General features: G+C 35.4%; 2 protein-coding genes across 2 annotated transcripts in view; both read left to right on the top strand.

The window, feature by feature from the left end:
- LOC120070881 (transcriptional corepressor LEUNIG-like) overlaps window positions 1-3,327 on the top strand; it is an 8,242-nt gene extending 4,915 nt beyond the window's left edge. The window contains exons 10-16 of the mRNA XM_090311023.1: window positions 46-169; window positions 286-395; window positions 556-705; window positions 876-1,031; window positions 1,145-1,258; window positions 1,839-2,045; window positions 2,857-3,327. Coding sequence (XP_090167149.1) covers window positions 46-169; window positions 286-395; window positions 556-705; window positions 876-1,031; window positions 1,145-1,258; window positions 1,839-2,045; window positions 2,857-3,000 — 1,005 coding nt within the window. The 3' untranslated portion in view covers window positions 3,001-3,327. The remainder of the gene's footprint in view (window positions 1-45; window positions 170-285; window positions 396-555; window positions 706-875; window positions 1,032-1,144; window positions 1,259-1,838; window positions 2,046-2,856) is intronic.
- An 8,881-nt stretch (window positions 3,328-12,208) lies between these two features.
- Window positions 12,209-17,899, top strand: LOC120070666 (tudor domain protein (DUF1767)). Its single transcript, XM_039022503.2, has 6 exons — window positions 12,209-12,635; window positions 12,911-13,078; window positions 15,665-15,911; window positions 16,571-16,750; window positions 17,038-17,306; window positions 17,402-17,899. Exons 1-6 carry the CDS (start codon window positions 12,390-12,392, stop codon window positions 17,558-17,560), a joined length of 1,269 nt encoding a protein of 422 aa, XP_038878431.1. The 5' UTR covers window positions 12,209-12,389; the 3' UTR covers window positions 17,561-17,899.
- The last annotated feature ends 9,093 nt before the right edge of the window (window positions 17,900-26,992 follow it).

Below are 26,992 nucleotides of genomic sequence, written 5' to 3' on the forward strand. Positions count from 1 at the left end.
TCTAATTAGCATAAACAACTGAAAAGAGAACAATAATGACTTAACACATGGCAGGCTGATATGGACGGTCTCATGGATGATGGAGCATTAGATGATGTGGAGTCTTTCCTATCTCCTAAGGAATCAGACGAGAGATATAATGTAGGTCTGTTATCTGACTCTACCAAAGGTATGATGAACTCTTTAAGGATCAGAGATTATCTCAAGAGACTGTAATTGTAATTTGATCGAGGAAATGCAGTCTAATATTTTTCATCCTTATTCTAACCTTTCTTGTAACTGAAGGCCTCACACTGAAGGAAATTCGTGTAATTCCTGCAAATACAAGAAAAGTTGAATGCTGCTGCTTCTCATCTGATGGAAAACTATTTGCTAGTGGTGGGAGTGACAAAAAGGTTAAGCATATTCATATTAAGTGGGTTATCAAAATTATTAAATCTCTTACAGTTCAAACTTTTAATGTTCTTGATCATTTGTCAAGTACGTTGCCATGTTGATATATGTAAGTATGTATGTTTAGTTTCTAGGATATTTCTCAACAATTTTATGGTGCAGGCTACAGTGTGGTGCACAAAGTCCTTTAAGGTGAGGTCTACACTTGATGAACATTCACAATGGATAACTGAAGTTTGCTTTAGTCCAAGGACATTAAAGGTCGCAACATCTTCAGCTGACAGGACTGTCAAGGTTTGGGATGTTGATAATGTAAGTGAGCAAGCTTTTTTCATCTAATGGCCTTAATCCATTATATCTTGTATTATTATTGTCTGACAATTGCCTACAATATTCTTAAGTTAAGTAGAGAACAATAATTTTTCTTTGGTAAGCTTTTAAGGATAATGACTCTTTCTACTTGGCGCTGGGACATCTTACAGCATGGCCAATCACTTCGGACTTTTACTGGACATTCTACTGGAGTCACATCATTGGACTTTCATCCTAGTAAAGATGATCTCATTTGCTCTTCTGATATTAGTAGCGAGATTAGGTACTGGAGCATTAAGAACGGCAGTTGTGTTGGCATTTTCAAGGTATAAATTCAAACTCATGCTCTAATTTTGATTTCTTCATATTAAACTGTACCTTGTATTTATTTATAAAAACATCACCCTCAGCATGGTAATATGTTTGACAACTAAATCAGGGTGGTGCAACAAAGTTGAGGTTTCAACCGAACAATGGAAGAATGCTTGCTGCAGCAGTGGGAAATGTTGTTTCCATAATTGACGTAGAAACCCAAGTTTGCATTAAATTACAGGTTTGTTGATGTAAAGTTTACTCATTTAAGTTTCCTTATAGACTTATAAATCAAATTTTAGGATATGTACATCAGTAACAACTAGATTACGCCTTTCATGGGCTGTTTACTTATTTATTAAATTGTGAATTTATAAGAATTTTTTTTTCGATATGTAGACTTGTTCATTTATTGACTGTTTAGGGTGATCTGGAAATTATCGAAACGAGAACATGAATGAGTATTTCCTGTTTAGTTTTGTCTTGATTTACGACTAGTTGACTACCCTCGCAACTAGAGGAAGTAACAAGGCTATGCATAATGTATTTTCAATTCATTGTTCACATACCAATCAAGTTTGATTTCATAATCATCAAATCGTTGAGACCTTGTAGACAATTGAAGAGGGAGCAAATTATGACGTATGCTCCATAAATGGAATCTTTAGCGAGTATAATTTAGTCATTGAAATATGGTCGACCTTTAATAGTAGTCCTGGTCAATGTCTCATTGTTTTAGCTTCACCTCAATCCCCAAAGTAGCGGCGCTGGCGCACCATCCATGCAACCCCTCCTTTGAACTTTCTGATTTTCCATTTCAGGGTCACAAAAGTCAAATTCATTCTGTATGCTGGGATCCATCTGGTGAATATCTGGCATCAACCAGTGACGACGTAGCTAAAGTATGGAAATTTGGTTCTGGCAGCAAAGGAGACTGCATTCGTGAGTTGAACTGTAATGGAAACACATTTCATACCTGTGTTTTTCATCCCACCAATACTTCTGTTTTGATCATTGGATCTCATGAGGTTAGTCGCTGCTATTTAATTTCACATGCTATTTTGTTAACTCTTCAGTGAAAAATTGGCAATATCCTCTGGAAGCAAAGAATACATCTATAATGCTTTGGTCCTTAAAAGCCACTTCAAGATGTTTCATTCTTTCAGTCTTATATTGAACTTGGGCAATAGAGAATTCTGCATGACTTAAGCCTAAGCTGAGCTTTTAATGTTTCGGGAGTGTTTGGCCCCCAACTTTAAGTGAGTGTTTCCAATTATTATAACCCACTCCATGTTTGGAGCTCCAATTATAATAGTGGGTGTTTCCAACTTTTATAACCTACGATAACTACAATATTACTATTTCAAATCCCTCTTTGTTACAATGTTTACTATTTGTTACCGTGTTTACTATTTTCTACTCATCTTTCTCTTTTCCTCTTTGTTACGGGGTTTACTATTTTCTACCCATACTAAAATAGTTTGTGCCCCATTATAACCTATACTAAAATAGTATGCACCCAAACACAGACTATTATAACTTACAGACTATTATACCCACAGACTATATTGACCACTGACTATAATAACTAACTCGGAGTCCCAAACACTCTATCAGTGTTGAAGTTCTATTATTTTTATGCATTGTTGCTTGCAATTTCTAATTCAACTGGGCAGGTGGAAACATGTCATGACGCCATTACAAGATAACTTGACAAATGCTCTAAGATTACCTGATATAATTCCAATTGAATTTGCACTTTCTGTCTTCTGATATTAATTAACATCAAAGTTTTAACGTTAAGATTGTTCTGTTTTAAATGGAATTGTTGGTTTCCAGTCACTGGAGCTTTGGGACATGACGAAAAACAAGACAAGGACACTGCATGCTCATGAGAAGTTGGTATCAGCCTTGGCTGCATCAAATGTTACTGGTTTAGTTGCTTCGGCAAGTCACGACAATTGTGTCAAGCTCTGGCAGTAACGAAATCGATGAGCTCTCTTCTCCAACCAAAATACCATCCTAAAATCGTATGTTGTTGTTCGATAACCATATATCTCAGTCATTTTTGTTGTTTTTCATTTACTTGTTTGTATTTAGGTAGTGACAAACTACAACCAAAAGTAATGTTTCTGTAAGGACAATGGCAGAAGATGTCCTTTTTTTAGTATACTGTAAAAAGGAAAGCAAAAAAGCTAATGGAACACAAATCTCTAGACAGCTTCGGACAGCCATGGCTGATGTTCCTCAACCATACAACTCTTGCTGTATGTGCTTTTTGAAATGGTTTACACAATCTCTTCAAATGAAGATGTTCATTATCATTCTTAAATCTGTCTACTGAACAAAAATTAGTAGTGAAGATTTACTTTTTTGAATGATTTAAATTTTTGCACAATGTTCTCTAGTTTGGCTCTCATTAAACACACAAACCTAATTTCTGTCTATTACAAGCCAGTTTTTTTTTTTTTTTTTTTTTTTTTAGTACTTGATATTCACATCTAATCATGTATTATAAAAATCAAGTCAAGTTTTAAAAAACCCATTAACTTAAAAATATTTAAAAAATGATTTCATTTTTGTTATTTAAATTAGTTTTACAAAATTAAATTAAAAAAAATAATTAATTTAAATAAAAGTAATTTTAATTAAACTTTTTAATTAAAATAATATTAATTTAATATTTGAATATTAAATTAATAAAATGTCAATTTCACCAATAAATCAATTTTATATTTAAATCATAATTTAAATACTAATTAATTTTTCAATTTTGTTTAATTTCAATTAAATTAAACGTTTTTTAATTGTATCATATACAATCAATCGAAAACCTAAAAAAGATTTTGAACATTTCAAATTCATAACCCTAATCTCATACATCAATACTCAATTTTTTATTCCAATTTAATGAGCTAGTAGAGGGACCTAATTGACTTACAAATCATGAGCTCCAACGATTTGTAGTTAATTCGTTAAAACTCTTTAATCGAATTAATTACTATTCGTTAACTATCAAGACACATCACTATAGCTCGATAGTTGCACTTTTCTTACTGTAGATATATTTCTGTCCATATAAAACATAATCAGTAAGTCGATCTTTCACAGGTTGTTCGTAATTATAGTTGGGTCAAAATTACCGTTTTACCCCTGTAAATATATCTTGTTCCTTAAGTTCTCACTAACCCTCCAATGAACAATTTAATTCATAATACTACTTATGAATCATGTCTTTCTCTATCATGAGAAAGGCGGGGCCCCGATTGTTCGAGACCTAGAATTAGTACTTAAGAGAACAACCTATTTGCTAACCCTAAAATGGGTAGGAGTGAATTCCATCTTGCAGAACTATGTCCCCAGCTATCCATCCGGTCTTATCCCAAAATGGAAGGCTTATTGAGCAGTGCTATTGGACAACTCTCACCCATGTAGATAAAAGGATAATCTCGAATAAACAAGAGTTCATAGCTAGCTCAGGATTAAGATCGAGTTATCTTAGGTCACTTAAGTATGAAATAGTAAGTTTTAATAGTAAACGGTCGTTATAAAGAAAAGTGATTATTTCGTGGTCCAGTGTATATGCAAACTCATTGCATAGGATGCCTCTACTCACATGTCTCTACATGAATGATCTGTGGATCATGTCATCTATATTACCTATACAAAATGGGTCGCATCCAATAGGGTTAGCAGGATGAGATACCCAATTTCATCCATATATTTATAGACCATTTAGACTATATACTATTAACTTGATCCTGTTTATGTCACCACATAAAGTTAAAGTATTCATACTATAGTCATGAATATGTTTATTGGATTTTCATAATAAAATGCAAAATCAACAACTTTATCGAATAAGGTACTCAATAATATTTTATTGATAAATAGAATGTTTAACACAAAATTTACGAACTGCGAGTTCTAGGACATTCCCAACACATACAAAATGGGCCGCATCCAATAGTATTGCCAGGATGAGATACCCAATTTCATCCATATACTTATAGACCATTTTGGCTATATACTATAACTTGATCCTGTTTATGTCACTACATAAAGTTAACGTATTCATACTATAGCCATGAATTTGTTTATTGGATTTTTCCTAATAGAATGCAATATCAACAATTTTATCGAATAGAATACTCAATAATATTTTTATTGATAAATAGAATATGTTAACACAATTCACAAACTGTGAGTTTAGGACATTCCCAACAAAGGAATTGTCTCTGATACAAATTGAAGGGATCGGGATTGAATCTCGGCCGTAGCAGAAACTTTCTCGTGTGAGATCGCCTTACATCCCACAATCCGATTTTTACATAAACATAATCAATGAATTATAACATAATATAAACATGTAAATTAGCATGCTTTACGGAAAAGATTAAAATGATTTTTACCTTTGTAAATTCCCAAGTGCCATGAACAACTTGTTTATAGTCCAACCAATAAACAGAAACACCTCTCGGGCAAATGAGAGGGTAGGGTCCTTTGTTCAAATCCCGGAGACACTACTTAAGGGAACACTCATCTACTTACCCTTAAGGTGGGAATGGATGAATTCTATCTTGTATTATTATGTTTCTAGCTCTCGCCTCGATCTTGTCCCCAAAATGGTAGGCATATTGGGTCGACGAACTGGCCACCCTCACCCATACAAATCAAAGGACAATCCCTCGTGAATAGGAGTTCATAATATACTCAAGATTAAGAATAAGTTGCCTAGGTCATCCTATTGAAATAGAAACCTAAATAGTCAACGGTGTTACATCTAGTGGATATTATTTCGCGGTCCAGTCTTATGAAAACTCATTACATAGGATACCCCCACTCACGTGTCACCTATACAAACGCGTTGGATCATTACATTTGTATCAAATACAAAGTGGATCGTATCCATAGTGTTACCAAGATAAGGTACCTAACCTTATTCCTATACTATAGACCCCTTAGGTTGTATTTTGAACATTGATCTCTATCTGTCTCCACATACATTTCAAGACTTATAAGACAACTTTAGATGTTAGTTTATTAGATTTAGGGTTATTAAGACAAAATAGACAACAATACAAACAATAACACTTATTAAATTAACATCTATAACTCTTTATTGATGAAGGTCAATTAATAGCATTTAATATTTATGAATTTTAGGGCATAAAACCCAACAAAACTAAAATCTAAAGTTATCTTCTGTAACTAAACATGTATATATAGACATACAGTTAGATCATGTTTAAGTGATAACCTAAACGGTCTATAGTAGATGGATAAGGTTGAGTACCTTATCTTGGTAACACTACGAATACGACTTACTTTATAGTTGTTACAATTGTTGTAAAGTACTACAAATGATCTGACCTGATAATTCATGTGGAGACATATAAGCAGGGGTATTCTATACAAAGAGTTAATAAGATCGAAGCATAAAATGAATACTCTCTCTATATAACATCGTTGATAAATGAGACTTACATTTCACCAGGATGACCATAGGTGTTTTGACCTGAATCCTAAGTGAGTTGTAAACTCTTACCTATGAAAATGATCCTTTTATTTGTATGGGTGAGAGTGGCAAGTTTCGCCGACTCAATATGACTATCATTTTAGGGATTCATCTGATTGGGGAATTGAGAACACAGCTACACAATAGGGAATTCACTCATTCTTTATTGTTAGAGTAAGTAGAGAAATTGCTCCCTTAAGGGCTGATTCTAGGGCTTGAACAATGTGGCACCACACCCTCTTTTGGCTCAAGAGGGGTTTAGTTATAGTTAGACTATAACTTATTGTTCATTAGAGGGATCAGTGGTACTTAAGGAGTTATATACAACTATAAGGAAAAACGGTAATTTTGACCTAGCCGTACTTACGAGTAATTTGTGAAGGGTCGACGCACTGTTGATTGGTTATATCCAATGGACACAAAAATATATCTGTAGTGCGAAGAGCGCAATTATAAGTCTTTAATGGAGTGACCGACAGTTAATGGAAGTTGATTAATTTAATCAAAGAGTTTGATTAATTAATCGAGTACCATTGGAGCTTCAAACTATAGATCCATAAGATCCCCTCGTTAGCTCATTTGGGATATGTGAGAATCGAATTAATTTGAATTAATTTAAATTGTTCAAATTAATAAAAGGAATTGATTATATAAGATATAATTATGAGATATAATAAAATGTGTATGATACATTATAATATAAAGATTTATTTGAGAGAAAAATAATTATTTGAATATGATTCAAATATTAATATGAATTTGATCCATATTAAATATTGTTGATTAAATGAGAGAATGTGTTTTGTTTATATATATATATATATATATATATATATAAAAGAAAAAATAATTTTTTTTAATTAAATATTTTTAATTAGAGAATTAGTTTTAAATAGCCTTTTCTCTGCAAATTCTTAAATTAATTAGCATATGGAAGATGAATAGATTAATAATTTTATTAATTAAAAAAGTAGTTTTTTTTTTGTTTAATTAAATATTTTTTAATTCGAGAATTAGTTTTAATAACATTTTCTCTCTATATTCTCTCATTAATCGGCATATGAAAGATGAATGAATTTGTTCTTTCATCTTCCTCCTGCCGACTTATAAATACACCTAAAGTGTGTAGATTTTGGTGGTGTGTGATATTGCCTTATCCTCTAGAATTGTTTCCTTCAAATCCTTTCTCCAAATTAATCTTGAAACCCACAACTCTCATCGATTCTCTACCCCAAGAACAACGAGGTTTCCGCGTGATGGCGTTCGATTGATTGCGTTTTTACGATCAAAGTGTTCGTTGTGTTCGAGTTCCGGAGAGGAATTGAGAAGAGTTTTTAAGGGTATGTGACTTTTGAATCTCTTTTTCCTATTTAATTTCTACACAAATATATGCTTAATAGATCTTGTATATCTTGTTTCCGTCTTTTATATTTTTTTGTATGTTATGTAAATTTAGAATTAGGATGGGATCACTTCCGCAACGGGAACTCGTGTATTCTTTCAACTTGTGATTGAACGATTTGCTAACTACCATATCACAGTGGTAGCCTAACCTCTCATATTCCAAGCTGAACAAAAATTGAATATGCCATCATATTGATGCTAGCTGCCAAGTAGCATAACACTTCCCCCAGGTTTTGTCCTTATATTGACCAAGAGATCATAAAGCTTCCAGAATCTTTTAACTATGGTAGAATTTTATTACTAACTAATGCATTGTAGCACTCAGTTAGCACATGTGAAACCCGGATTTCCATTTTTCCTACCTTAGCAAGTGGAAGTTAAATCCTATGTTGAAGTGAAGGAAATTTCTAAGTGTTGAGTAGATTTTCCTTGAGTAGTTTTGAGTTAAGCTTTAATTGGTGAAATTTGACTAAGTATTTGACAATGCATTAGTATGTGCCATGTGTTGGCCATTAAACGTTGAGAGGTTATTTGGGAGATTAGTAATGCATGCAGCAGCCAAGGTCTTAAAGAGGTTAGAAAATGCATGCGGTAGCCTCAAGTTACGTATCCAAGGGCGCTGGACATTGGATGCAATGGATACGATGGATAGAGGCATGCGGCGATGGAGGCAGGCGTGATGGATGCGTTGGACACGATGGTATGTGTCCATACGACTGAAGGCATGCAACTGAAAGAGATGCGTAGGACACGATAGTATGTGTCCATACGACTGAAGGCATGCAGCTGAAAGAAATGCGTTGGAAGGTTATGGTGGCGTGAGGGCAGGTGATGCAAAAGGTATGCGGTGAAGCGAGGGTATGCGATGACGCGGTGCAAGGCATCACTGGTGGGTGGCATGCGGTGATAGAGGCGGACGCGATGATCGCGTTGGATGCGATGGATGCGTCGGACTATGCGGCCGATGGTTTGCGGCCAAAGGTATGCATTGATGACATGCGACCATGTGACCGTCCTATGCGTTGATGCTATACGACCGTGCTATGCATTGATGCCATGCGACCATACCATACGTTGGAAGTATGCGATGGCATGCACGATGGATCCGTTGGACGTGACGGCTTTGCTAAGGCATAGGCCATGCGATGGGAAAAGCTAGGATGGACGCATAATGGTTTGCTCTCGCGATTGTTAAGGTTTGCAGTGACAAAGTAAGTGAGTTGGGTTGCACGATGATGTTGAGTTGAAAACCAAGTGGAGCCAAGTGTTGCTATGCGTTGATGATAAATCATGCGTTGGTGATACACTATGCATTGATGGCATACTATGCGTTGATGGTACACTATGCATTGATGGCATACTATACGTTGATGGTATACTATGCGTTGATGGTATACTATGCGTTGATATTCCAGGCTAGCAGTATGCATTGAAAGGGGTGTTGGTCATCATCCTAGTCGAACGCATATTGAGTTGGATGGACGCATATGAAGGATGAACACATATGGAGAATGAACGCATATACAAGGTCGTCATCCTAACATATGGCTTGTTGGGAAGAAATATTAAGCCTTAAGCAAATGAAGTGGACGCATGAGAAGAAATGCAAAGTTGAGGGCTATGCGTTGGTAAAAGGGAAGCAAGACACCTTGGGTTGCGTTGATGCAGGATTACGTTGATGGTGTAAGGAAAAGACATTTAGACATGCAGCCAAGTAGGAGGTGTCGACCTTAGAGCAACCTTGGACGCCTATAAATAAGGCCAAGGACTTCAGATGGGAACTCAAATTCTCTTCAAAGAATATAAAGAAGAGTGTATTGGGAGGAGACTATGTGTTGGTAGCAAGACCATGTGCTGGTCAAGAGGTTCCAAAAGGGGAGATGCTATCGGACAAAAAGAACAGAAAGTAGCATCAATTTGGGACGAGGAGTTCTCCCAGAATACTCGTGCGTTTGAAGTGATTCTAAAGCCATCTGAAAGATATGAGAGTCTAGTTTTTAGGGTAGGGCTGTAGAGAAGAAGCTCCAAGGAATCGAGCTGGAGAATGAGGAAAAGACAAAGGGGTCGAGTTGTCTGATAAGTTGGGTCAGTCTTGATATTTTGAAGATTCCAACCAAACCACGAAGATTTCTAAGCTAAGATTTTGAAGTAAGCTTCTTGAGACATTTTAGAGCATATTTGTAGAAGGAAGTATCTCGATATAAAGCTTAGAACCATGAGTAATTTGAGCTTTAAATTGAATCTAGAATTTAGGGTTCAAAAGAGGAGCCCGGGAAGATCAAGGAATTACTAGAGAGAAAGGTTCCTAAACGACCAAGGTGAGTGGTATTTTCCTTTAAGTCTTAAAGCATATCTTTTAGAGTAAATTTTATATGTTTAGGTTATGAATGAGTATCTAGCATGAGAATGAATTATGTGATCGGGATGATCAAGGGGTCAATAGACCTAGTGCCTGAGCCCGTAAGCAAAACCTCATGGGATGGTCAGGGGACACAAGAAGTCTAGTTCCTGAACCTATGGGAGGATCCTCATATGGGATGGTCAGAGGGCCGACGGGCCTAGCTTCTAAGCCCATGAACGGGGAGCTATGTGCACATAGGATACAAAGGAAACGTAAAGAGTAAGCGTTGTATTTAGTAACAGTTATCTATCTACCGTGTGTGTAGGTAGACAACATACTCATTCTAAATAATTATCAGTTTAGCTATCTACCGTGTGTATAGATAGAGTTGAGAACAGACTCGTTCAAGGCTGAGGTTTGAATGTAACCTCGTATCTATGATATGCTTGTGTTTATGAGTTGAAATAGACTCTAGAAGTTGCTTACCACTCACTGAGCTTTGTGAAGCTCATTTTGTTATTTCATGTTTTTAGTTCCCAGGTAGGGAAATGTGAGGAGTTCCAGGGTGCTGCTAAGGTCAAGGTCTGCCACAAGCCACAATTACACTTCCGGAGGGTTTTACAGTTGTTGTTGTAAACTTTGTAGTTAAGTCTTGGAGTTGTATAAACATTACATTGTTGTAATAAAAGGGGCCTACTTAATCCGTTGTTGTTTGCCTCCTTGACTTAATCAGTTGGTTGTTGAATTTGTTCATTGGTATCAGAGTTATTTCCGCAAAAGTTATTAGGCAGTAAGTGTCAACAAAAGGGTTGATAACTACTGCAGTCATGCCTTTTCTCAAGCTTAGAGGGTAGTCTGGGGCGGGGTGTGACAACACAATTGTTTCAAACTCTAAAAGTTTTCTTTTCATGAATAGTATATCCTTAAAAAAAACTTCATGTAGTTGGACATTTATTCCAATGCCTCAACTAGTAGAATATTGATGTGTACTTGCTTTAAGATGTCTAAAAACTTCCTGAACTATAGATCTAGATTTGCTTTCTTGATTTTATGGGGAAAAGGTAGAGTGACCTCATGATTTGTTCTGATCTTTTTTCTTTGAAAGTTGTTGGGGTATCTTCTTTATTCGTTTATCTTTTGTTTCTTATCTTCTACAGCTCCCTGTCGGGTTCCTATTCTCGCTTCTTCACTGGCATCCTTTTCTTTTACTCGTGGTTTGTTCTATTTTGAATTGATAGATAAAGTTGGTCGCTGATATTCTAATTCGCTCCATAAGGTAACTGTCTCACACTGCTCCTTCATGCTTCTTTGTGGGGTTTCTGTGCTACTAGGTAGAGTTCCTAATGGCCTGCTCTTCATTTCATTAGCCAATTGGCCTACTTGTATATTTAGATTTCACAATGCACATCGTTCCTAGTTGATGCGAGAGAGAGGTGAAAGGAAAGGACAAGATCAACCTATCAAACGTATTTATGAGTCGAATTGATAATTTCAAAGCTTGCTTGCATCGACAAAAGGTCAAATATTATCAGTGGGTCAGAGGCTTTTAAAGAGGAGTTATCTGTTTAAAAAAATAAACCTTTTTTTTTGTTCAAAATGGAAAAAAATCTAGTACTGCCATAGTACATACTACTCCATTCATCATTTGACACGATAAATGATTTATTAATTACTTCAAATACTATTTGAGTCCTTATACTTTTGATTTTGATTTATTTTAGCTTATATACTTTTAAAATATTTATTTTGGTCTTCATAATTTTAATTTTGATTCTTATATATCTAATTTTGTTCATTTTGGTTCTTAAACTTTAAAAAAGTGATAATTTTAATTTCTTAAAAATGAATAAACTAAAATAAATATTTTAAAAATATAGATACTAAAATAAATTAAAATAAAAAAAATTATAAGACGGAAGATAGTAGTTGAACGTTTATTAATTTATCATTCATTTATTCTATAGAGTCTCAAATGCTACTTCTATAGCCTCTCTCCGTTAAAACAATTTAAAGTTCTATTTTTTAATTCATTCCAAATACTGGAATTGATTTCAAGTATTTGAAATCATTCCAAATCCAAGGGTTCCTAACTTCAATCCAGCTGAGCCCATGGCGGATGCTTCCGTCGCTGTTCTTGAAACTTTACGACTTAGAGGATGGAATTTTGGCGATTTAGACGAAGTTAGGGCCGTAATCATGATCGGTAGCGCCTTGGCCGATGATCCAAGTTCGGTCGTTGATTCGGTGGAGTCGGAGCTCATAAACATGGACCTGAGGTCCATTGGAGGCAAGTCCTTGCCTGAACCTGCTCTCCTTCGCAAGTCTTCTCGTATTCTCGGCCCTATAGTTCTCCAGGTGAATTGTACTCTCTTTATGGTTTTCAGATGTTTCGTAGTTGCTAGAAAAGTGCGTATAAAAAGTTCATATGTCCTTTGTTTTGTTGACGCTGTGGATGAAGTTGATTTCATATATGTTCTTTGCGTATGGAGTTCTCTATTTCATATTCCTACTTTTTTTTTTTTCGCGGAAACTAGAAACTCGGAGTAGCTTTGCTTTGTCTTAATTCTCTTTCTAAACAACATTATTTTCACCAATGATTTACTAGTAGATGATTTCAGCTGTTTTAGCAGATATCATCTGTAAAAGACATATCGCGAAGCAGCCTAGACGGTATCTTGAAGGCTTCTAATGGTCGGCGTCTCCTACGGTTCGGTCTCACTGATGGACACACTGAGATTACTGCTATAGAGTACTCTCATATACCATCTATTCCCGATGACATTCCTCCTGGCACTAAGGTATTCCGGATATTTCCCCTTGCTTGTCATTCTAACTACTCTATTTTGAACGGTTGAAGATCTTAATTTTTTTATAGTTGAATTTCTTGATAGAAGCTGATTGTCTTGACTAAATCTTTCTTTAAATTTAAGCTGTTGATAAATTTTATAGTATGTGGCTACCCTATGATATATAAATCCTTTGGGCATGTAGCATCAAGTCGCTTCACGTGGTTCAGACTGATAGCATTTTTATTATCTATCAGTGACCACAAAGAGCCCTCTCCTCGTTTGAGCTGCAGTGATTGGGGACGTGTAAAATTGGCACAATACTATTGAGCTCTTTTCTATGGAAATGTACATCTCATGTTATTGGATAGAACGAATTTTCCTGACTGCAACATTTAGATTTGAAGGCAGCTAGCAAGTAACCGTGGAAGGATAATGGATGGCTGTTGTTTTCTCTTTATCTTATTGCACATGTTTGATGTAGGATTGCATCCTCATTGACTGCATATCCTACTTCTTATGGAATGTGGTCGCTGGGTGCTGGAATCTGAAGTACAGAAGATCCCTTAATGAGAGGGAGGAGGGAGAATACCTTATTTTAATCCAAGGAATAGACAACCTCAACCTTCTTTGCATAGTTGGGTATCCCCATGTTGAACACTTTCCAAAAGGAAATGAGAAACCAGTGGCTTTGGAAGAGAAAATCTCAAGTAATCTTATGAAGTGGAAGAATTTCATGTCTGAAAGGGCAAGATCAACTGTTGTGCAGCTTGTTTTGTCTAATATCCTTACTATTTCTCATCCTTATTCTAAATCCCTAATAATGCGGCTAACATGTTGGGAAAGAAAATTAGGAAATTCCTTTGGTGAGACTTTAATGAATGCAATCTTAATCAAATAATTAGTCGAAAATTGGAACATGCTTCTGTTCTTTGAAATAGGAGTATTGGAGATGGGAAACATCAAACAGAGAAGCCCAGTCTTCATTGCCAAATGCTGTTAGGATAATTTTAAAGGAAGTAAACTTAGCATCTGTAATTGCATCAGTAAGGTGGCACAATAGTGGTTACTGTACTATCAATTAGGAGATGAGCTCCATTTTTATGGAGGATAAATAAGAGGAGGGGCCTATGCATTCCAAGATCTGTATTTGATAGTCCTATCTTATTATTTAAACAGTAAAAGAATGCTGGTTGATTCAAAATCAAATCTGGATCCTCGCCTCTGGCAGAAATCTAAGAAGAGAACAACAAACCAGAAGCAACTTCCTATGGTATGGGATGGTCCCCTATTGATGAATCACAAGGATAATCTTTATAAAAAAAAGGACCCCTAAAGGCCACCCACAATAACGTAGCTCTGGGAATTGATAGATAGCAAGAAGTTATGCCGTCACACTATCAAAGGGACCTGATTTCACACTTTTCGATTTCAAGCTACTTGCGCCCATCTATTGTTTATTGGTCCTAGCATGTTTACTTGATACATATTTTGGATGCTAAATGACGGAGGTTAGATAGTTTTGAGTTCTTCACATGTAAAACCTTTTTTAACCACTTTTCTAGCTTATAAAGAAAACCACCTTTCTAAGTACTCAAGTATTGCAACTATATTTACTTAAGCTAGATTATTTGGAAAGAGAGAATGCCTCAAAAGCATCAATTTCTTTCTTGGGCTACAACTTTCTGAAGATTAAACGGAAAATACAACTGTTGATATTCAAAAGGTGCTCCCACTCCCTAACTTGGCCTTTTCTTCTATTTGTCATTCTCATTTCAACAATTAGATGAAGGTCTGAATCACATTCTTCATCTACTGTTTTGCTAACTCCTGCTAGAAGAAGCCTTTAACTTTTGCTGGTTTCTCCTCCTAACAGTAGACAAACGATACTTCAACTGCTATGCAGATGGAAATTTAAAATTTTTTGATCTAATGCCATCAAGTATCAACACCATCCTATGGGGATTGTGAAATAACAGAAACCTTTGAGTTTTAGGTTATATGGCTCAATAGTGGGAAGAGATGTGGGAGTTTGCTGGTTGGTTCTTACAATGATGCTCTTCAAATAAGAAACCTTTTAGGAACTAAGGTAGTATGGGATGCCTTTGTCCCATATTGATTAGAATGGGATGACCAATGTGGTACTTAAGTGGCTTGGCTCTCCCACCTCAATAGCTAACTTTTGGGTGTGGTTCTCCAAGGTGTTTAAATACCTAACAAAACCCAAATATAGGTATCTTTTCCATAACGGGTGTACTTTATGTGGAGAAGCAGCATACACTTGTTCTTGGACTACCCATTTTCTCTTAGAGGAGGAGCCAGGTCTATTGGTGTATCTGTTTTGGCTATAGTTCAAAAAGCAAGCCAAGGTTCTTTAATTGATCCATTTATGAAAGTTTAGGGTTTTAATTGATATGATCTCCAAAGTTTAGGAGTATAAATTGATTTTTTCTCCCTTTTCTTGTGAAAGTGTTTAGGACCTAAGCTTACTGCAGTTTGCAATTTTTTTGCCCGTTTCTGTTTTTTAGTTAACTCCATGATGTCTAAAAAGTACCATTTTATTAAAATGTCTTTTAACATGCTACTTTCTGGATGCAGGTTCGTTTGGAAAATAAAGCTCCTGTGTATAGTGGAATAGCGTGCTTAGGTTCAAAAGGGTTATCAGTGCTTGGAGGTGTAGTTCCAACACTTTATGAAGAATGGAAAATGAACCAAAAATACTCTGGTTTATCCCGCACATCCATAAGATTATCACAGGGAGGAGATGTTGATGGTCCACCGCCATTTGAGAAGTTGCAAGTTGGAGTGCCTTCACAAAAATTTAGTCAGAAAGGAAAATCTTCATGTCAGTATTTCAGCTTATGCATTCGTGTTCTTGTACTAGTATTTCTGTTGTTTTGCTATTGCCACGGTTGCTTAAATTATTGCTTTTGCTTTTTCATTAAAAATTTATCATTTAGAGGCAAATTTTGGGACTGGGGTCCCTTGTGATCCTTGATGGTTATTAATTATTACATCTTTCCACGATAGCTTTTACAGAAGCAGATGGGTAAGTTATATATAATGTTGTGACTTGAAAAGAATGTTTGAATGTACGGTGGAAATTTTCAATCAAGACTCATACAACTGGAGCCTTGGAGTTATAAGTAGTTCTCTTTCATTAAATAAATTAGCAGAATATTTTGTAAAGTGCATCTTTATGACTTTTTATTCATGCTACTTGATGATACTTTTTATTTGGATAAGAAACAATTTCATTGATCAATGAAATAATTCAGAAGGATACGAAAGGGCCCTACTTGATCAAACCTTTTCTCCCTGTATATGTTATATTGTTGCTTAGCTGGGATAACTCTTTTTCAGAAACATTTGGAAAGAGAACTGTTCATATTTCACAGAAGTACAATGTACACGTTTTTAAGTATGGGGATGTTGATAAGTTTGTATGCTGTTAGTGCACATCCTTCAGTTCTTTACTTTATCTAACGAAGAGAGTGGTTACAGATCAACCAGAGTCGTCCTCAAAGAGCAATAGGCCTACTGCTGATTCGGGAAATATTGAAGGTAAGTCGACTATACAGCAACAAAGTGCAGACATGAAAGCTACCAATGCTGTCAAGTCTGCTTCCCATGTAGAAAAAGTCGAAGAAAAACCTAGCTGCTCTGAAACAAGACCGAAGGAAGGTAATATCTCTCTCTGGATCTCTGCTTTTTATCACTGTTCGTGGCTGAGGGAATTTTTTTTTTCCAGCATGGTATTTTACCCCAAGTAGTGAATGAATTCAAATTCTACGTACATGGATATTGTTTTAGAAACACGAACCAATAACTTAATAGTGAAATTCATTTAGAGATCCTTCCATCTCATAGTTTCTGTAATTTTGTTCTCAGATTTGTAAATTGTACTCTTAGTGGACCAATGTGTTCTTTTTTGTAATTGTTAATTAGAATACATCTTATGTTTCCTCTAGTTGTGGAAGCTGTTCCTGTTCAAAATCAGGCTGCCTCTCAGAAACTTCTTCACAAAATGAGTCAACAAGATGGAAAGCGTCGCCCTTTCAGTAATAGAAACCATAGGGGCAAAGGCAGAATGGAAGATCAGGTGGTCTATACTCTTGAAGAATACGAAAGGAGGAAATCTGGGACAAGTCAATTACCCAAAGAGACATCTTCCTGTACGAATCCTGACGAAGAACTTGCACGACAGCTTCAAGATCAATTTGATTTGGAAGACTCTCATGTTAGTATCAATCCATTTTCTTAGGCATATGCTTCTAATGTAGCATCTTACTATTCTTCACATTAAATGTTTGATATTGGCTGCAACTTGTCTAGGTACAAGAGAGTGCAAGCAGAACGAACGCGGAACATATAAGAATGAGCATGTTCAACTACGAAAGGGATACATATACACCACACAGTGGTGGTGGGAGAGGAAGGGGAGGAGGACGAGGGAGAAGAGGAAGAGGACGGGGAAGAGGAAGGCATTATTGAATGGTTACATGTTCCTCTTGCATTCAAATGTTTTATCTACAATTTTGATTTTTTCGTGTTTTATGATCAGTTCTATCTAGGTCTGGCTTGAACTTGTTTCGAGTATTTTGTTACCAAGTTTTGGCTTAGGTTCAGTTGATTGGTGTATAGGCATACTTTTAGTTGAATTACACTACTTGGATTATTACTTAGCACTGATAGTTCAATTGGTGAAGCTCAAATGAACATCATTTTGGATATGGACTTCCCAAAAAAAAAAAAAAAAAAAAAAAAACCAAAAACAAAAAGAAGAGTTTCATGGTTGTACTTCTTTAATAAATTACTTGTTTCTCCCCTTAACCATGGTTTTATAGACAACAACTTTTGTTTTTGTAGATACGCATATGCAAACTTTGGTGTGTTGAGATCCAACCTAATTAGAAAAATGCAAATATTCGTGTTGGATCCAACGATAATGTGCAATTCTACATTATTGTTACAAGATTTTGTTTACATCAAGGAAATCAAGTGAATGGGTTTAACTGTTTAATCTTATTCTACTCTGTTTTCACGAATGACATGTTGTTTGGATAAAATATCAATATTGATGGATGTTTCTATAAGTAAAAAAAATTATAAAATCTATTTAGATTGATAGTAAGTTATTTTTATCTCAAACTAAGTTTTGGATATTGTTATTGGTATTTCTATTCATATTGGACTAAAATATGACATTTTTTTTATGAGCATCTATAAAAATATGTTGGAAATTTCTATGGAATATTTAATATCAATGCCGAATCTTCGATTTATAGATATATCGATAGATATTTTCATCCTTAGTTCGTTTAATATTGATAGATTTAGGATTTAGGGTTTTTGGATTAAAAGAGTCAATTTTTTATGTTTTAGGAGCATTTATAAAAATATGTTGGAGAGTTTCATGGAATATTTAATATCAACGTCGAATCCTTCGATTTATAGATATATCGATAGATATTTTCACCCTTAATTCTTTTAATATTGATAGATTTAGGATTTAGGGTTTGACATTTTTTATGTTTTATGTGGGATATTTTCTTGGAATATTTAATATCAATTTGTGCCTGTGTGCCTGCTTGTTTGCTTGCTTTAATTGAATAATTATTTTGTATATATTAGGAGGTTTAAGAAATTATTTCAAACAAGGAATGTCACGAGAAAGTAATTATTTAAAGTTTAAATTGCAAATTTGGTTTCTAGGTTTGAAGAAAGAATTTAATCGTTATAGTTTTAAAATTAAAACATAGTCTTTATAGTTTGATAAAATTTCATAAATAGTTCATATGGTTTGATAAAATTATCATAAATAACCCCTACCATATAGATTTTCTATGAGGGTTTTATCAAATCACATACTAGATTCTAATTGGACTAAATTCTAACTTTTTCCAAATTATAGATACGAAATTTACAATTCAACCTTATTCAAATGTTTTTTTTTTTGTTGAAAAACTAAGTATTTAATTAGAAAAGAAATTAGTAAACTAAAACCAACTAAATAAGGATTAATCTTACTAGGGACGAGCTCCTTAGTTGAAATATTCGTATCTCTAAGGACAAAAATAACTATCGGTATGCTGGTATATCCTTAAATTAAAGGATTCGATATCGATACTAAATATCTTTGGATATCTCTAATATCTTTTAATAATGTTTGTTCATGAAAAAAAGTCATCTATTTAAGTTCAATATTAACATGAGTTGAATCCAGAAATTTTATTGAGGTTTTGATAATTGAAGAGTTGATAAGGAAGGAAAATCTGAAAAAATAAATATAAGAAGCGGGGCTTGAACTTGAGTTTAGATGGGTCTAGATGCCATATTTAACAGTGAGCTAACTATTGATACAAATATTATGTTATTTATATATATATAGAGAGAGAGAGAGAGAGAGCATAAAGTTAAGGTGAATCTATATTAAATCCATCGGTGAACATGAGTACTAATAACAATATGTATAACTTAGTTTGAGAGTAAAAACATATTAATTATTAATCTAAATAAATTTTATAAAGTCTGTGATTTACAAAAATATTCATTGACTATCAATATTTTGTTAATATATTCGTAGAAAATGAGATGTCGATAATATCAACATCGATATTTTAATCTTAATATCTCACATTTATTATACAAACATTTCTTTTTTTTTTTTTGTTTTTGGTTAAGTGATGTTGGATCCCCACCCAGATTGTTGAACTAGAATGAATAAAGTTTATAGAAAGAACAGGCGAAACGGAAAGTGACCATACTCGACTTATACAAAACCGTTTTGAAATGACCATATTATCCTGAAACAATTTCAAAATCCCGGTGATGTCCTCAAAGCCTCCAAATTCCGTGGACGGTAAAACCTCATGCAAGCTTGTTGGAACCACGTAGCTCACTCTTTTGTTTCTTCATTTAGATGAAACGGATGATTTGATTCAATTCCAGAATTTCGAACTTTGCAGTTCAATTTAACAGTCGCAAACGCTCTCTATCTGGAGAAGCTAAGCGACTTGAAGATAAAAAATGGAGTATCATCTGATTCAACCTTCTGTCGCCGTAATAATCTCATCAATTATTGCTATCAGAGCATACCGAAGAAAATCGTTGGACCTCTCTGGAGCTATCGCCGGATTTATTGTCATGTTGATTCATTTCCCTATCAGCTATAGGTTTGTCAATTCACTATAGCTGATTGGTTACTGGAATCTGAATCTTGGTTGTTTTATTTGCCTATGTGATTGTGAATTTCCGAGTTCGATCTGGATTGTTGAATTGATGTTATCATGAATTCGTTCTTTGAAGGTTCGGTGTTGTGCTTCTTGTATTCTTTTTTACGGTGGTCATGCTCCCACTCCATGTCATTCAAAGTACTCGAGAGAGAAGTTTTTGAGTCTCAAAATGTAAGTGTAATCTAGCCACAATATGTTTATTCAGTTGTTAAATGTACACTAACCATCTTATTAGATTGGATCCCTAATGCAGACAAAAGTCAAAGAGGGTTTTGTCATGTCTGATGCTGAGAAGGAGTTTCGGGATACCTCAATTGATAGACGGGGTGTAAGGCAAGTACACTCCGACATTGAGAGTTCAGAGAGTAGCAGTAGTTCAAACGATAGTTCTGAAGGTGGCAAAGGTGATGAGCAGGATAATTTAGAAGGTGGAGTGAGGGACGACGAATCTGATGCGGACATGAACATCCACCAGTCTACTTACACACCTCCAGCGAGGATATGTTTCATGATGTGCTGGTGGGTGACGTACGTCCGGTGCCTGAGGAGGAGCGTTCTGTCCCTGAGGAGGATCGTTCTGAGCCTGAGGTTTCGGGCCCCAAGAAAGGAGCCAATGTTAATCCTCTTATATGTTCGTACCTACGGAGTATTGACAGCTCAACATCGAGCTTGGATGGCCGTATATCGAAGTTGGAGACGGACAAGAGAGACATCAAAGCACAATTATCAACCATTTTGTCTCTATCACAGTCTATGAAGGGTTCCACAGTGTTTGAGGCGATGAGGTCCCCCACTCCACAGACAGGCCACGATACCACCATGTCATCTACCCCACCTACACCTAGGTCACCTACCCCGCCTCTAACTAGGTCGCCTACCCCACCTCTACCTAGGTCACCTATCCCACCTCGACCTAGGTCGCCTACCTCACCTTTACCTACCTCACTTGTACAACCTGACACTATACATCTCGATTCATTTATACAACCGAAGAAGTATAAGGTATCTCGATTCATAGGCATAATCATTATGTGATTTGAAAATCTCTTTCTTCATATTTGTTATTGACATGTTCACCATTTTGTTATATTTCTGTAGGTTATGGTCGATAGTGGAAAAAAAACACATAAGAGAAAGGTTGTTGATAAATACACACCTCCGGTCGAACCAAAGAAGAAAATAGCAAAACAAAAGGAAAGTGAGGTTCAACTTCCTTTGAACTGTCCGGATACTAAGTACCCTCTCTCTGGGGAACCTATAGCACAGTTTAAAGCCGCGATCCAGTACTTCTTGGAGCATGAGGTTCCACATGCTGAATTCACAAAAATGGTGAACTGGATTGCCGATAAGAATACAGATAACGAGATTCGAGAAAATGCATTTTGGTCATTATCCACGTCCTTTTTCCAGGAGTTGACTGAACCAAGTTCAGGGTTGAGTGTGATGTAAGTTTACGATCCTTGTACTTTTTACCAATTACATACAATGAACTTTGCTCTCCTAATGTATATCTTGTTCTGGATGCAGACCCTAAATATCTTTCTTTAGTTCGTAAAAGATAAATTCTATAGGCAACCGGAAATGTATATGAACAGATTCACCATACTGCCAATTGGAATAATGGTAACCATTTATTACACTTCTGAATATGACTACGTTGGTTGATTATTATGTGTTTTTAATATTCATTTTCCTGTGTAGAGTCACCTTAATGCTCAAGATGGGGTTCTACAAACATATTAAGAACAAGTCGGCTTTGCATGTTGCCATAGCATGAGGGAAGAGACGTATCTGGATTATGTCATGGGTAAATTCGACGTCAAGTGGTTAGATGTGGACTTCGTGTATACGGCAACAAACATTGATCAACACTGGATGTTGATTGCATTCAATTTAAATAGGGGTCGTTTGTTCGTATTCAATTCACTACCATCCATGACATCGAAAAACAAGATGGAGTCTTGCCTTGAACCATTGACTTACACCTTACCATCGCTTCTTCACTACTGTGACTTCAAACGTTGGAAGCCGGACATAAAAACATCTCATTGGAAAATATCCCGACCTACTGCTACGAAAACACAACACGGGTTGCTAGATTGTGGAATATTTGTAGTAAAATTCTTAGAGCATCTAGTGATGGGTAGATCCCCTTCTGTAATCACTCAGTTGAAGATGAGTGACTATAGGATTCAGTTGGCATGTCAGTTGTAGACGAACACTCTATATTATTGATGTACATGTATATTATGTATATTATTGATGAAATTTTACTAACATGTTATTTGAATTGTTAGTGTAAAACTAACATGAATAGACAAACATTTGAATAACATGAATAGATAAAATTGATTAAATTCCAGAAATGTTCATGAATAGACAACCAATTGACTAAATTTAGTGAGATTAGCGAGACATTTCCAGAGATTTGTGAATAGACAAACTTGAGTGAACTTGTGTAAGTGATAACGAGATTAGCGAGACATTTCCAGAGATTAGACAAACTTGAGTAAAGTTGTGTAAATGATGGCGAAATTAGCAAGATTAGCGAGACATTTCCAGAGATTTGTGAATAGACAAATTTGAGTAAAGTTGTGCAAGTGACAGTGAGATTAGCGAGAAGAGCGAGATATTCCCAGAGAGAGTGAGACATTTCCAAAGATTCGTAAATAGACAAACTTGAGTAAAGTTGTGTAAGTGATAGCGAGATTAGCAAGACATTTCCAGAGATTCGTGAATAGACAAACTTGAGTAAAGTTGTGTAAGTGATAGCGAGATTAGTGAGATTAGCAAGACATTTCCAGAAAGAGCGAGACATTTTGAGAGATTCGTGAATAGAAAAACTTGATTAAAGTTGTGTAAGTGATAGCGAGATTAGCGAGAAAGTTCCAGAGAGAGCGATATATTTTCAGAGATTCGTGAATAGACAAACTTGAGTGAAGTTGTGCAAGTGATAACAAGATTAGCGAGACATTTACAAAGATGCCAACCTGAGTAACATTTCCAGAGAGAGCGACACAAACTTAAGTAAAGTTGTGTAAGTGATAGCAAGATATTACAAACTTGAGGATTACATTGAGGATTTATGAATAGATTAACTAGAAAAAGATATACATTTGAAATCGACAAGTCTGACTATGTACATTGAGAATTACAAGTGGCACATAGAAAATCACACTCGACCGACATTTGAATCATTTGGATTTAATTCAGTAGGTCACCTAGACGTGAGCGGTTCACTGCAGTTTTGTCGATTATGCCCGTAGTTCCCACACACTACAAGAAATCGAACTTCTTCCGACGTCACAATTCACCGAGAAAGGGTGGAAAATGCATCGGGAGAGCCTCTCCCGATGAATAAGATCATCGGGAGTTTGGTCAGGAAAAACCCGTCGGGAGAGGAACTCCAGACGTATGAAAGGAAGGTGTCAGGAGTTAGTCGAAGAACTCCCGACGCATGTATAGGGTGTCGACAGTTGGAGGAACTCCCGACGTCCTATACATGCGTCAGGAGTTCTTCGACTAACTCCCGATGCATTGTTCTATGCGTCAGGAGTTCTCGAACTCCCGACGGTTTGTTTCATGTGTCAGGAGTTACAAGAACTCCCGACGCAGTAAAATATGCGTGGGGAGTTCCTTCATAGTTGAAAATTGTCTTTTAAATATTTTTAATTTATAGTTTGTAATTTTTTAAAATTTGATCTAAATAACCTGTTAAACATAATTAACCAACTTAAACAGATTCACATAATAAACAAAACATTCACAAATGTTATAATCGTCCAACCAAACTTCATAAATTTCATAAACAAAACATCTACAAATGTTATAATCATCCAACCAAACTTCATAAACTTCATAAGCAAAACATTCACAATGTTATAATCGTCGAACCAAACTTCATAAATAAATAAGAACACATTAGAACTTCATAATCGTCCAACCAAACTTTATAAATTTCATAAACAAGAACGAACACACATAAAACTCAAACTTTCTCTCCAAAATGGTTTAAACCAATCTCAACCCACCCCCCACAACACATTAGAACTTCATAAACATTCATAAACACACAAGAACTCCAAGTTCAACGACAAAACGAGTATAATCAAACTCTACCCATCCCCCATGACAAACATGAAACCTTCCTAACATCAAAAAACACACAAATTTCATAAACAAGAACGAACACACATAAAACTCAAACTTTCTCCCCAAAATGGTTTAAACCAATCTCAACCCACCCCCCACAACACATTAAAACTTCATAAAAACATTCATAAACACACAAGAACTCCAAGTTCAACGATAAAACGAGTATAATCAAACTCTACCCACCCCCCACGACAAACATAAAACCTCCCGAACATAAAAAAAACACACAAAAACGAAAAAACGACAAAAAACATATCAAAATCCAGTTGTTTGGCTATAATAATTGCAGGATAGCCAACAATTCTTTATCATAAAGCTACTTAAGATATAACTACTTTGTTACCATAACTACAGGATAGCAACATATTATATAACTAAATAATGTAGTAATCTTACCTAATTCGATGGGCCTTCTCTTTGTGGTCGTATCATGTTTTCAATCATTTTTTTCATTTCTTCCATTTGTCTTGCATGATCCTCTTTCATTTGTTTCTGAACATTTTCAAATTTCTTAATCCTCGACTGAGACTATTCGAAATTAGCTGTCAATTCCTCTATTCCCCTCTTCGTTGCTTGAGTAGATGACGAACTCGATGAGTTGCTACCCCTTCTTGACTTAGGTTTAGGGCCCCAACCTAGGCCCCTTTTGAATATCCGGGTCGTCTACCCAAAACTGTCTCACAGATTTCATCCCCTGTTAGTGGTTGAGAACCTTCTAGAGTGGGTTGAATTGTAATTCTAACATTTGATTCTAGACATATTAATTAAATGTGTAAGTACGAGCGACTGAAGTTAGAAATAAAAAACAACACGATAGTAAAACAAAAAATGTTACATGTGCATTTTCAGCTACCTCATTCACGAACTTGCCATTTTTATAGTGTGTTTCCCTAAATAGGTCAACACGTCCTATTTTTCAATCTTTCTTTGCCTACAACTCTGCCTGAATTTGCAGAAATGACTTCGATCTGCCTACGTGGTCAAATGATAATTTCTCTCTATTCTTCCTGTTTGTCTCCGACATTTCCTACATTTCAACAAAAAAATAAATAACAAATATTCTATAATAGTAAATGCAGGAAATGATACACGCCTTAAATTATTTTAACCTGAAACGTTTCACTCTCGAAGCGGTCACACAAAAAATACCAATCTTCTGGCCTATTTTTAAGCCAGCTAGGCAAGTTGACACGTGCTTACTGAGGATCTCCACATTTCCTGTAATGTCTGTGCAAATCTGCTCTAAATTCTTTGAAGGAGTTTCGCATTTGATGTTCTATAAAATGGTTAAGTCGTTAACTGGACAGATCAAGTTCGAAATGAGGCTATAAAAGAATGAAGGACGGATTAGCATATATGATGTTCATGACTCTTAGTCTACAATTGACTCTAAAAGAATAAACTTATAATTACTTACCAATAATTGGCTCTTAGTCAATTCTATAAACTTGTTTGGAACCTCAGCAAAAGTACGACATTGTATTGGGAATGCAGATCTCACGACGACACCAATCGCATTATTAAATCGTATTGAATGTTGAGAAATCGGCTTTGTCTCCCCCTCATTTATCACGATTGTAATTCTGCCATGTTTTTTGACGTATTTTTCCAACTTGATGTTTTGCAAATGCTCGCGTTTCCTCCGAGTGGATGCTGAGCTACTATCTGAGGAATAAAAAATGTAAAACAGTTTATGATGTATTTCAGTTAACAGAATAAAAAATGTAAAACGGTATATGATGTATTTCACCCATAGAAGATCCCGTGTTGCCTAGATATATCTCCTGGAATTTTTCATCAGCCTCTTGTTGCCTATTAGGGGTTGACATCGTATCTATACAAATACAAAAAAGACAAAACAATATCAAATCAATATGAAATACGTGTAAATAGAGAAAAAAATAATTGAGTAGATACATCATTACTCATCATGGTAATCTAATTCAAATTATTCATCAGCACTTAAACTGTTATTAGGAAATGATTGTTCTTCATCATCATCGTTTATAAAGTCATCATCGTCATGTCCAATAATTGGTCTTTTCACAACTATAGGATCAACGTCAACTCTACATAAAGTAACCTCCTCAATGGTTTTATCCACTCGGACTCCACCAACAATTTCTAGTAAATCTAGTTGTGCATTTTCAACATCATCCACTTCTGGTATATCTCATATTCGCTTATTTGGACTACTTGAACAACTTTCCAATTGCTACCATATTTGATGTCATCAATGTAGAAGACTTGTTGTGCTTGGATAGCAAAGATGAAAGGCTCATCGACATACCAAAAGTGTGATGTATTGATCGATTTGTATCCTAAATCCACATGTATCCTATTACTTTTGTTGTTATACTAAATCTTCGAATAAGTTCGTGGTATCTCTTTTTTTTTTTACCATTAGAGGACATTTCATTCTCAATTCCTTCTTCATTTGCATCTTCATTTTCAATTGGAACTTGTAGATCGTTTATAAGATTCAACATCTCATTTTCTTCGACAATATTACCCTCTATACTATCTACTTCAACAT

Source organism: Benincasa hispida, chromosome 2, assembly GCF_027475165.1.
Source record: "Benincasa hispida cultivar pf3 chromosome 2, pf3_genome.v1.1, whole genome shotgun sequence".
NCBI lineage: Eukaryota > Viridiplantae > Streptophyta > Magnoliopsida > Cucurbitales > Cucurbitaceae > Benincasa > Benincasa hispida.

Coding starts and splice junctions, on each gene's coding strand:
- LOC120070666 (XM_039022503.2), top strand. CDS start 12,390: ATGGCGGATGCTTCCGTCGCTGTTCTTGAAACTTTACGACTTAGAGGA. Junction 12,636..12,910: donor TCGGCCCTATAGTTCTCCAG/GTGAATTGTACT, acceptor CTGTTTTAGCAG/ATATCATCTGTAAAAGACAT. Junction 15,912..16,570: donor TCAGAAAGGAAAATCTTCAT/GTCAGTATTTCA, acceptor GAGTGGTTACAG/ATCAACCAGAGTCGTCCTCA.